At 32.9% G+C, this 11,305-nt stretch overlaps 4 protein-coding genes across 8 annotated transcripts; 3 read left to right on the top strand and 1 right to left on the bottom strand.

Annotated features, from left to right (window-relative positions):
• Positions 1 to 516: 516 nt before the first annotated feature.
• On the top strand, positions 517 to 1,583 carry RpS29 (ribosomal protein S29). The gene is made up of 3 exons (XM_011635445.2): positions 517 to 703; positions 1,238 to 1,337; positions 1,414 to 1,583. Exons 1-3 carry the CDS (start codon positions 642 to 644, stop codon positions 1,420 to 1,422), a joined length of 171 nt encoding a protein of 56 aa, XP_011633747.1. The 5' UTR covers positions 517 to 641; the 3' UTR covers positions 1,423 to 1,583.
• Positions 1,584 to 2,073: 490 nt separating this feature from the next.
• Positions 2,074 to 11,047, top strand: LOC105424932 (E3 ubiquitin-protein ligase PPP1R11). 3 transcript variants are annotated; one of them, XM_089084213.1, is made up of 6 exons: positions 2,074 to 2,280; positions 4,452 to 4,560; positions 4,635 to 4,790; positions 4,871 to 4,999; positions 8,925 to 9,048; positions 9,691 to 11,047. In XM_089084213.1, exons 1-4 carry the CDS (start codon positions 2,194 to 2,196, stop codon positions 4,894 to 4,896), a joined length of 378 nt encoding a protein of 125 aa, XP_088940339.1. In that variant the 5' UTR covers positions 2,074 to 2,193; the 3' UTR covers positions 4,897 to 4,999; positions 8,925 to 9,048; positions 9,691 to 11,047. The 3 variants fall into 3 exon arrangements, with proteins under 3 accessions (XP_088940339.1, XP_011633743.2, XP_011633744.2); XM_011635441.3 differs by lacking the exons at positions 8,925 to 9,048; positions 9,691 to 11,047 and adding an exon at positions 5,092 to 6,399; XM_011635442.3 differs by lacking the exons at positions 8,925 to 9,048; positions 9,691 to 11,047 and adding an exon at positions 5,074 to 6,399.
• Positions 2,295 to 4,537, top strand: LOC105424931 (succinyl-CoA:glutarate CoA-transferase). Its single transcript, XM_011635440.3, has 2 exons — positions 2,295 to 3,669; positions 3,750 to 4,537. Exons 1-2 carry the CDS (start codon positions 2,584 to 2,586, stop codon positions 3,978 to 3,980), a joined length of 1,317 nt encoding a protein of 438 aa, XP_011633742.2. The 5' UTR covers positions 2,295 to 2,583; the 3' UTR covers positions 3,981 to 4,537.
• Fbw5 (F-box and WD repeat domain containing 5) lies at positions 5,493 to 9,918 on the bottom strand. Of its 3 annotated transcripts, none has more exons than XM_089084204.1 (9): positions 9,630 to 9,918; positions 8,835 to 8,992; positions 8,581 to 8,758; positions 8,106 to 8,298; positions 7,763 to 7,990; positions 7,485 to 7,668; positions 7,067 to 7,419; positions 6,776 to 6,988; positions 5,493 to 6,682 (listed from the first exon to the last, which is right to left on the bottom strand). In XM_089084204.1, the coding sequence occupies exons 1-9, from the start codon at positions 9,916 to 9,918 to the stop codon at positions 6,415 to 6,417; spliced, it is 2,064 nt and encodes a 687-aa protein (XP_088940330.1). In that variant the 3' UTR covers positions 5,493 to 6,414. The 3 variants fall into 3 exon arrangements, with proteins under 3 accessions (XP_088940330.1, XP_011633745.1, XP_011633746.1); XM_011635443.3 differs by having other exon boundaries at positions 7,067 to 7,394; positions 7,493 to 7,668; XM_011635444.3 differs by having other exon boundaries at positions 7,067 to 7,394; positions 7,493 to 7,668; positions 8,895 to 8,992.
• Positions 11,048 to 11,305: the final 258 nt, after the last annotated feature.

Raw genomic sequence — 11,305 nt, 5'->3', positions numbered from 1 at the left:
ATAGTATGGATGAGTTATGGCATTTCATACATTTCGTTTATTATCATGCAATGAAAGAAAACGAAAAAATTTATATATTTTTAAAATAAACCTTCAAATCTTCTGACCGAGATCAGACTTTGACCAAACTTTGATGCATCTAATCGATTTTAATTTCTCAAAATATATATTATTTTATTAACATAAGTAAAATTATCAATTTTTTAACTTATTTAATTGTAATATAGAAAGAAACATTAAATTAGGAATATTTATTTCAAGTAATTTTGCTAGATAAGTTAATCATTGATAAAGTTAATTAAGTCTGGTTAAAGTACAGTCCTCATCAACTTTGAATTTTGGCGTTAAATAAAGAGACTAAAATAGTCACACAGGACACTACAGCCTATGTTTTAAAATCCTACTTAAATAATATAATGTTGAATTGACCAATCAAGATCGAGAAATCTTTTAGTCCTGATTGGTCAATTCAATATTATGCTACTTGTCGAGTAGAGTTTTGGAACGCCTAGAAGTATCACGTGCTCTTTTCATCGGTCCCTCCGTTCCTTACCGATTTGCGGTCTCCTGTTGTTCCTGCCCTTCACGTCGTAGACTTGTCGTAGACTTGTCGTAGAAGAGACGTAGTGACACGCGTAGACATGGGTTTCCAGAATATTTGGTACTCGCATCCACGAAAATACGGTCAAGGATCCAGATCCTGGTTAGTAGAATTTTCTCGTTCTCGGATGTTTTTAGCAAACTTAACTTTACTCGATACGCAGAATGGGTCGATCGACCTCGTAAGATGATCGCGCGTGGCATCGGCATGAATGTCGCGCCAACACAATATTAATTAACTACAAAAACTTTTCCAAGAACGAAATTTGATGGAATGATTAAAATTTAAAGTAACTATATAGTACATCTGCGAATTTTGTATTAATTATTGTTACTTTTACAAACGTGTGCTTAACATATGTATTCTAACCTTAAAAATATAATCAAATGCAAAACTCATAGAGACCATTTTTTTCTTTTAATTTTAATAAAAAAAAGATCGAAAGCAAAACAATTTGAAATTTCAACATAAAAATGGCAATAATTCGAAAACAACGCATTTCCGAATCTATATTCAACTTTTTTTCTTGTTTTTGGGTCTTCAAGCACCTCCCGAGTGATTGATCTTCACTTTTGAAATATTGATTATATACGTTATGAATGTATATATTATGCAATAAAATCGATTTTGTTGCAGCCGTGCCTGTGCAAATAGACATGGGCTTATTCGCAAATATGGCCTGAACATCTGCCGTCAGTGCTTTAGAGAATATGCAGCTGATATTGGTTTTAAGAAGGTAAACTATTAATGTTTTTGAGGCACATCGTATAAACACGAGAAATCTTGCAACTAAATATGTTTCTATTTTACAGCTGGATTAAGTATAACGTAGTTGTAGATAATGCAACAATTGACAGATTACTACAATTTCTACATCAACAGTATCTCGGAATTAAATTGACAGCTAAAAAATGAAAATTGTAATGTCTGGCACTTGCTAAGCAATGTTCTTGAAATGAATATATTTATATCTATGTAATAACGACATTTATTTTATACACACTTCCATTTACATCCTATAAATGCAAATAATTGCTTTAATTTTTTTTCCCAAAATAGGATATTCCAATGATCACAACGACTTGTCAATCTACTCGAGCCCATGTCTATTAATCTGTGATAAAAAAAACCATAAGATATTTATATAAATATCATAAATTTGTTATGTACTGAAATGAACTGAATTGCACTAAAATGTTTTTTCTCATTTTAGTCAAACTTCAAGCTATTTTATTTTAAGTATAACAAATGTGCACTAATTTAGCCACAAGACAACAAAAAATAATACAATTTTTTGAAATTTAAAGAATTATCATTTTTCTTAAAGTTTTTATTTTTATTTTTTAATTCTGGCATCAAAATTAAAACTTGATAAAATATATATTAGAATATTTAGTATGTAAAGCTGAAAAATCAATTCGAAATTTTTGTCAAAAAATGAAATAAAGGCGCAAAAAAAAAAAGAAAAGAAAAAGAACATTGGCAGCACTGCGGCAATGGCGAAGAATCACGTAGGTTACGTTTGATGCGACGATACCGTTCGTGTCCCTCGCCCTCGAAGGCTCGAAGGTATCGCGCATCAATCGCGACACATGGAGAGAACGATGTCGGAACAAGCGGCTTCGCAGACGCAAACGGAAACGATCTCCGAGGCGGACGTCACCGATTCCGGATCGCAGGTACGCATATATATTTACCATGGAACCCACTTGCAAAGTGTTTACCGCAAAGTGTTTTTAGTCGTGACGCGCTAAGAATTTATCGGGGGGGGGGGGGGTGGAAAGGTATGCACGTATTCGTGCATACGATTGTCATTATTGTCGTTTGTCGCGATCTGATAGCCCGACGTACGACTTCGCGTCGTCGAAATTCTTTTTCTAAACGCGATCACAAAAAACGCGCTACGCGATCATTGTCGCGCGATGTAGAATTCGCAAAACGACGTTACGTGTTTCCACAGCATCGTTTTCAGAAATTTTAATATGTTACGTGGAGTACTCGCGATTTTTGTGCGAAAGCACATGACGAGCGAGAGATCTTTTCTCGCGAGTGAACGGAATTCGAGAGAATGCGAAGGACGAGAGTTTTGCACGGCCGTCGACGACGATCGTTCGCCGTTGAGCGGGGTAAGAGTTTTGGATCTGACGCGGATTGTAGCCGGCCCCTACTGCACGATGATCCTGGGTGATCTCGGCGCGGAGATCCTGAAAATCGAGCGACCCGACAGCGGAGACGAGGCGCGTAGATGGGGCCCGCCGTTCTTCCAGGGAACGCAGGAGTCGACTTACTTCACGAGTGTCAACAGGAACAAGAAGAGCGTGTGCATCGATTTGAAAAGGGGCAAGGACGTCATTTACGAACTAGCGCAGACGTGCGATGTTTTAGTGGAGAATTACGTGCCGGGAAAGTTGAAACAGCTAGGTTTAGGATACGAAGCTATCGCCAAGATCGCGCCACGCCTGATATATTGCTCTTTGACCGGTTACGGATCCTACGGACCGTACGCGAATAGACCTGGCTACGACGTCATTGCCGCTTCCTTAGGTGGCCTCTTGCACATTACCGGACCTAAAGACGGACCACCGTGCAAGGTCGGCGTAGCGATGACAGATCTGGCAACAGGTCTATATGCTCACGGAGCAATTATGGCGGCTTTACTACAAAGAGCGAAAACCAATCAAGGCCAATGGATCCAATGCAATCTCTTGTCAACTCAAATTGCAAGCTTGATAAATATTGCTTCTAATTATTTAAATGGAGATAAGGAGGCGACGAGATGGGGATCCGAACACGAGAGCATAGTTCCGTACGAAGCCTTTCCCACAAATGATGGATATATGACAGTCGGTGCAGGAAGTGACTCGCAGTTTTTGGAATTAATCAAAAGGCTACAAATGCCAGAACTCGCTGATGATGACAAATTTAAAAATAACACAGCTAGAGTCAAGAATAGAACAGAGTTGCTTAAAATTCTTAGAAGTATATTTAAAAAGAAGACGAATCGGGAATGGTCTGTAATATTTGAAGGGGCTTCATTTCCTTATGGAGCAGTAAATTCTATAAAGGAGGTAAGTTAAGCAATCCTATTTTATTATTTACATCGTACATAAATTCTGTTTTTCTAAACTTGATATATAATTTTTGACAGGTATTTGATGATCCTCATGTAAAACACATAAACTTGGTTCAAGAAGTAAATCATCCAATTACAGGAAAAGTAAAACTTATTGGACCACCTGTGACATATAGTTATGCTACGAATATAGTGCGATCTCCACCACCAACATTGGGACAGCATACATTAGAAGTTTTAAGAAATATATTAAAATATTCTGATAATAAAATAGAAAGTTTAAGAGCACAAAAAGTTGTTCAATAATGAAATAAGTATTGCATATGTCTCCTTTTTCTATATATTTTTATACACTAATAATTGGATAATCTTATGAATCTCAATTTTATAATGGAATAAAATTTTTAAAGAGTTTTGTAAGATTGTAATATATATATATATATATATATATATAAAATACAAAAAATATATCACATATCTTAATATATTTTATCAGATTATGTATATTTATAGATTTGTGAATATTTTGTATTATATTTTAAGATTTAAACAGTATATTACAATAAACTGCAATAAAAATTTATAAATTTTGTTTATGATCATTTTATTTTAGTATTTCATTAATATTTTTAGATTTATTTATTTATTTTTATAGTTTTTTAATTATATTTATTATAATAAAAATATCTTATGAATTTTAATTTGGGTTAAAACACAGTTACTGATTAATTTTATGCATTATGAATGCATTGAAATGTTCGTAATTTTTTTTCATAGGACGTACCTACTGTACGATTACGTTTACGAAAGCCAAAATCTAGTAAAAAGGTCCAATGGACTCAGGGGACTGTAGACAATGAAAATTTAAACAAAAAGAAATCAAAATGTAAGTGGCTGTTATCTTTGCAAACGTTTAGATTTATTTGACAGTTTTAATTATACTTGATTTTTTATCTGTAGGTTGTTGTATTTATGAAAAACCAAAAACTTTTGGTGAAAGTAGTTCTGAAGATAGTGATGATGAATGCGAACATTGTCATGGACATAAAGATGCTCACAAGAAAGTTTTATCAAAAACTGGTGATACTACGCGAGAAGGAATGTCATCACATCCCGGTAAATTTTTTTTTATAATAAATTGCATGCAATTTATTATTAACATAGCTTTATTTTATTAGCATATTTTCTTTTTACAGAACCGATTGCAACAGGTTCAACATAAGTGTTTCTATGCTTATTGACAACTTTTCCCTAAATGGAAAATCCAATTCCTTTGCTATTTCTCGAGTCAATGTTACATAGAAAAAAAAAATCGTGGATTGTAGGTAAGTAATTGTATATAGAATAATTAATGATAATTAAAAAAATATATCAAAATATACAATATAAATGGAGTCAGATTGCATTATTCTTTTAGGTATGCAAATATTAAGTATGATTTTGCACTAGTACATGTGATATTTGTATTACAGTGCTTTAGCAATGTTGCGCGGAAAATTATAAAGTGTTGCTCATATTGTTAATTATTATACAGTTCATAGTGTCTTAAAAATAGTAAATTCACACATATTCTTTAGAAAATAACAATCCATTCCATAGTTTAATTAATTAAGCGAATTAATATCACTCTCTTTGTATATGTTGTTATCTGTTATTTACTGTTTACTAATAGAGAAAGCTAGATTTTATACTAAAAAATATTATTTTATGACTTGGATTAACGATATAATTATAATATTATGGTATTGGTTCATATATCGTAAACAGATCGAGTTTGGTTATTTTCTGACGTACAAAAAGAATAAGATTATGTCAAAATTTCATTTTTGTTCAAGAGATTTATTACATTTATAATCTTATAACATAATTGCTTTATAATACAAGCACAAAAAAATAAAGTAATGTATTACAAAATACGACATGTATTGTCGTACAACATAATTGTTAGTTATATCATCTTACATATGACAAAGAAAAAGAAGATATAAAATAGTGCACATTTACATTTATTCCTTGTTTCCTTTACCTGGTATAAATACTTTGAATATATATAAAAACAGAACAGAATAAATAAGAAAATTTGATATTAGATTTTACATGAAAAGAGAAAATTATAATCAGAAAAAACTTAATATTCATTGCACACTTTCATTGAAAGCTTCAACTTTTAATTTCTTTAAATTAAAAGATAAATTTAAAACTAATTTCCCATACATATTATAGGCCAATTTCAAGTTCACAATTTAAGAATATCTTGAAAAATTAAATAATATATGTACAGTACGGAATAAGTAAATAGGATAATTTAGGCAGATTATTGATCTAATATCAGTTTGTGAGATTTGAAAATTAAAAAATAATTTGATAATTATCTTTGCGCATAAATGATGTAATCTTAAAATCTTTTGTTAAATATTTTCTAATTTTGCATTGTAACAGACACGTCAACAATATATTCTTATTATATCTATTCTTTTAACATTTTAGTATTTTTTTTTTTTTTTCTTCAAAATAGAGATACTTATCTAATGAGAGATTCTATATTATATTACCAAAAAATGAAATTCTGCGTATGCATTTGCATAATCTCAGATAATCAAAAAATATATTCTCATCATATTTGTGCTTTTACGCAATAATAGTATTCTGGACGATTTTGTATAGTACAACTTAAGTGCAAAATATACTTCTAAGATCTTGTAAAAATAAATGTTTAAATCGGAAATTTAATAGTTTTTAATCAGTCAATATTAGTACCACTTCTCTGAAACATACGTCTTTTTCGCACTTCCATTCCCCTGCGATAGGACTTTTCATCTAAACCTAAAGTCTTTACCATTGCCCGACTCCGCCATATTTTAACTGTATAGTCATCGCTAGTCGTAACTAACATTTCAGGATCGCGTGGATTAAAAGCTACTGAATTGACTACATCACTATGGGGAAATTTTGCTAAGCAGATTCCATAATGTCTGTCCCATAAGTAACCATGTTTATCTTCTGCACCACTAGAAAAAAAAAAGATTTATATTTCATATATATTCTAAAGATATAAAATCAAATTAATAAGTCAAATTAATAAATACAAATATATTAATTACCTTGCTACATATTCATTACATACATCAAGGAATATAAAGAAACATTCATTATTAGGCGTATATGCTTTATGTGCTCTCAACATTGTGCCAACTTGCTTCAGAGTCACCAAATCGATTACATGTATGTCAATTTCTTGTGCTATTGGCGGTGGTTGTAAAGGATTGGTAATAACATAACCTTTTGGCCATGGCCTTGTATTTACATAAAGATATCTAGAAACGTATGCATAAGTTATATACATAAATATATTCATCCTACAAACAATAATGATAATAATATCGACAACTGACCTATGATCAGGAGAAAGTCCCATTCCAATGATGTGTCCATGTAGATCAATCAGATGATCTATCTTATCAAATTTGTCTGCCACGGATTCATAATTTAACCAATCTTCTACCGACGGAGTATTCTGTCTTTCTCGCTCCCTCTCTCGCTGCGCTATCCTCTCGCGCAGTGATGGTCCTGGATCCAATCTTCTTGGGAAAGTGACCAATTTGATTCTTTTAAAGCCAACTTTATGCGGAGTATACGTCTTTGAGCCAGTTGTAAAAATAAGAAGTTTTTCGGGATTATTGGCTAACTCGTCTGTATCACATTCTTCGATTATTGAAGATTCTGTAAACTCATTTTTCGTCATCATGTCCTATACAATGATTAAGGTGATCGATTATAGCTTTTTTTACTGCCGTGCATTATACGCGTAATCTTCCTACCTCCAGATTCGCTCTCCTCTTCCCACTGTGGATTCTCACTTTCGCTGTCACTTTCGTGCGTCTTCTTCTGCATCTCAACTTGCCTATACTCCTGGTTGTACTGTATAGGACTAGCATATTCAAAACCATCACCAAGTTTTCTCCAATTCGAAAATGCACCTTCTAATTTACTATATCTATTATATATGTATGATATGTAATGTTAATCAGTCAACAATAAAAGTGGACATGGACATTATCATATATATAAAAAAAAAAAGAAATACATACTGTATTCTCGATGATGTAATGTAGTATATTGGTTCTTCCTGATCCTGCGAACTATTAGGCTCGTCCGAAGGTGATAGCAAATCCTTGTGACTTGGTGGATTTCCTTTTTCTTCCTTTGTATTCGAGGAAGACGGTTGGTTTTGCTGTTCAGTGGATTCAGCTGGAGCAGGTGCTAGACAATTTGCAACCATTATTGCTCTAATCGAGGAAGCATTTCCATTATAGAACCTGAAAATCATTACAAACACACGAAAAAAATTATAATTCATTTAAGAAAGTTAACTGCTTGTTTAACGAGATTAAATTGAAGATCAATTGAGAAGACATTTAGTTGTCACTTTACCTAAAGAGCTGTGTCATAATGGGTACATGTTCGCTAGCTGATTCCTGATTTGCCTTATTAAGCCAAACTACACTGGTACTGACCAAATGTGCTAACCAATGCAGATTTCCACTTAAAAGGTAACGTTCACTGTACCATGTACCAAATATGTCATATGGCTTATTCACTACTCTACACTGGAGGTCAAACCCAGCTACACAAGAAAAAAAATATACATACATACATACATACAAATACACACGCGCACACACACACACACACACACACACACACATACATACATACTATATATATATATATATATATATATAAACATTTATTTAATGGAGGAAATCGATTTTTTTTGTCAACAATTTTAGGTATCTTATTGACTCTTCATTTAAAATTTATTTCTATTATCAGCATCATATAATCTTGTCTAATCTATATGTATACTGTATTATACATAAGACTTTGATCTTTTGTTTACACTTACGGGCTACTCTGAATACTGCTATTTCTCCTGAAGTACTATGAGGTGTACCAAAATGAACACCAGAGACGAGAAGTAATGTATCTGTACAATTAAACTGAGAAAATTGTGTATATTTCCAACTAAATGTTTTCATGTCATGTGAATATTTTATAGTAACAGGATACTGACTTTGCCATACCTAAAACAAAAATATACAACTTGTATATTTAATAATTTATGTAAGAGACAATAATTGTGAGATTGAGAGAACTTACGAGAATATATCCATCTTTTGAACATGTTGCAAACATTTTGCCATTATGAGAAAAACTCACGTGTAAAACCTGATGCGAATGTTCTTTAAGAATTTCAGTTTCTATCAACGGAGTGTGATATGCCAAACGTTTGAATTCTCCCAACCAAGAAGTTTTTCCTAAAAAGGGATACATATATGTTGAGATAAAATATTTACACAAACGTATAATCAAGGTAAAATTCCTTATATGGATAAAGCTTCCTCATACATCAAAAATTTTTTTAGATTGATATTTCTTGAATAATATAAAATTGTTGATATTATTTTTATGTTATAACATTGTTAATAAGATATTATTGTTGTTAAACATTGTAAAGAGACACCATTCACATCAGACAATAAATACCGATTGCATTCAATAGAAAAAAAATAATTTATTGTTAATAAACGATTTGTGATGAATGGATTATATTTTCTATTAATAATCCTATTTTTACTTAATCTAAAAGTATAATCCACACTAAATACAATCATTACCATTAATTTTAATCAGAAATTTATAATAAATTTATTGCAAAATTAAATTTGTTTAATGTTATTTGATGCATCTCTATTATTATTATTATTATTTCTCATATTTCTGTTGGCCTCATGGACACGTAGTTACTCAGTTGAATCTGGCGTTTTGCTCCGAATTTGAATTGATCTTTGGAAAGTAGATAATACATTCCTATATGTAATATCCGACGGAGAATGTTATTTTCGATTATGATCGCGTCAAAGTGCCGCGAATACCACTCGTGGTGAAACGTACCTGGCACGATGCCGACGTCCGGATCTATCTTGTATGTCCGATAAAATAAATATTTCCACAGGAACTCGTCACGCGACACTCTGTACCACGATTGACATACTTCGCCCGCGGTCATCAACTCCCTTGGTGTCAGGTACTGGAAGATGCTTAGGAGAATCGAATCGGACATTACATACCAATTGTAGTCGTAGTCACTACGTGACGAATACTCGCTGCCATCGTCCGACTCGCTGATATTCTCCTCGGCGGTCTGGTCGGCGACCAGCGCGGCATCCTCGACGCCGTCCATCGCTGCCGTGCGCGGCGGTATATTTACTGGAACAGCTGATATCTGTCAGTTACTGCTCGGCAGTCGTCGTCACGTCACGTCACGCCACGCTACGCTAAGGATACGCGAGCTCGATCTAGGTTAGAATCTCGTGGTCAGTTGCGCGCCACTCTTCACGGACGTTCACGATCGAGTGCATCACGTCGCACAACAACGCACACGGTAAAAATATGATACGAGCCGTTGCATCTCGTAAGCGGCACGCATTTGTGCTAATTCGTGCCCGATCATACGTTCACGGATAGAAAGATCCGTGCGCACTTTTTCGATAAATTTCGGAACGCCTCGATATTGTGGAGGAACGCGTCTCCCGTGGTCTGGTCACTCGTCTTCTGTCACGATGCAACACAGATAGCGAACCGTTTGGTCTACTTGAAATCTTTAACACCTTTCGCCTTTGAAATGAAATAAATATTGAAAAAAAGATTTTTTCTTATTGAACCTTTTATACTTTACACTTATCTTTCTATTTATCTTCATACTTATCTTATTTTAAGGATCGACAGGACAGACAATGGAAATCTCTATCGGAGAGAAATTCCTTTTCATTCATTTAGGACCAAAACACTGAGAGAATTACCATAGAATTATGTATATGATATTTATAATCAGGATTTATAATCATCTGTTACAAAGCAATTTAAAAAACAAAAATAAATTCATTTGATGTATAACTGTAGATTTGCACTACAGAGTGCAATAAAGTATGGGTATTTTTATTTATTGTAAATTTTTAAGAATCAAATTGCAAGATCCAATTCTGTTTTATAACAAATACGTAGAAAAAAGTTTAATAGCAAAATATTACTTCTACGAGATGAAATATAATTTTACTCAAACAAATATCTGCACTATAGATAAGGAATAGATAATCATTTATAATGTTATATTATATAATTATTTAAGAATTAAATTGCAAAATCTGTCATTGTAATAAATTTGTAGCAATCACACAAAAAAATTTCATGTCAAAATATTGCTTCTCAAGATGAAATATGATTAAACTCAACATGTATCTATAATTGTAAGTATCAAACATGTATCGATAATTATCCACATAGATATAATATAGATAATTATCCATAAATAAGAAATAGATAATCTTATTGAAGTTATGCCCAATTCCACCAACGTAGATTAACTTTAATTTCGATTCAATCACAGTTTAACCAGTTACGACAGTAACCGAAATGCCAGAGTATAAAATTCCAGTTCGCATGCGTGAGAAATCCAATCCACAATATGACCACAGTTTAACCAACCAACATTAACGCGACGCGCTCAGAGAATTCACTCATAGGTCTAAAGAAATATGGGTCGCAAGTATAGTATGCAGCTTTGCTAGTAG

This window comes from Pogonomyrmex barbatus, unplaced genomic scaffold (assembly GCF_055798465.1).
Source record: "Pogonomyrmex barbatus isolate J1 unplaced genomic scaffold, ASM5579846v1 scaffold8, whole genome shotgun sequence".
Taxonomy (NCBI): Eukaryota; Metazoa; Arthropoda; class Insecta; order Hymenoptera; family Formicidae; genus Pogonomyrmex; species Pogonomyrmex barbatus.
This window is presented reverse-complemented; position numbering and strand designations above follow the sequence as displayed.

What these genes read in the sequence shown, in the direction of transcription:
- RpS29 (XM_011635445.2), top strand. Translation starts at nt 642, where the DNA reads ATGGGTTTCCAGAATATTTGGTACTCGCATCCACGAAAATACGGTCAA. An exon ending in GGTCAAGGATCCAGATCCTG is followed by an intron (nt 704 to 1,237) that starts GTTAGTAGAATT and finishes ATTTTGTTGCAG; the next exon opens with CCGTGCCTGTGCAAATAGAC.
- LOC105424932 (XM_089084213.1), top strand. Translation starts at nt 2,194, where the DNA reads ATGGAGAGAACGATGTCGGAACAAGCGGCTTCGCAGACGCAAACGGAA. An exon ending in TCACCGATTCCGGATCGCAG is followed by an intron (nt 2,281 to 4,451) that starts GTACGCATATAT and finishes TTTTTTTCATAG; the next exon opens with GACGTACCTACTGTACGATT. An exon ending in AAACAAAAAGAAATCAAAAT is followed by an intron (nt 4,561 to 4,634) that starts GTAAGTGGCTGT and finishes TTTTATCTGTAG; the next exon opens with GTTGTTGTATTTATGAAAAA.
- LOC105424931 (XM_011635440.3), top strand. Translation starts at nt 2,584, where the DNA reads ATGTTACGTGGAGTACTCGCGATTTTTGTGCGAAAGCACATGACGAGC. An exon ending in CAGTAAATTCTATAAAGGAG is followed by an intron (nt 3,670 to 3,749) that starts GTAAGTTAAGCA and finishes AATTTTTGACAG; the next exon opens with GTATTTGATGATCCTCATGT.
- Fbw5 (XM_089084204.1), bottom strand. Translation starts at nt 9,918, where the DNA reads ATGGACGGCGTCGAGGATGCCGCGCTGGTCGCCGACCAGACCGCCGAG. An exon ending in GCGAATCTGGAGGTAGGAAG is followed by an intron (nt 7,420 to 7,484) that starts ATTACGCGTATA and finishes ATTGTATAGGAC; the next exon opens with ATGATGACGAAAAATGAGTT. An exon ending in GGACTTTCTCCTGATCATAG is followed by an intron (nt 6,989 to 7,066) that starts GTCAGTTGTCGA and finishes ATACGTTTCTAG; the next exon opens with ATATCTTTATGTAAATACAA.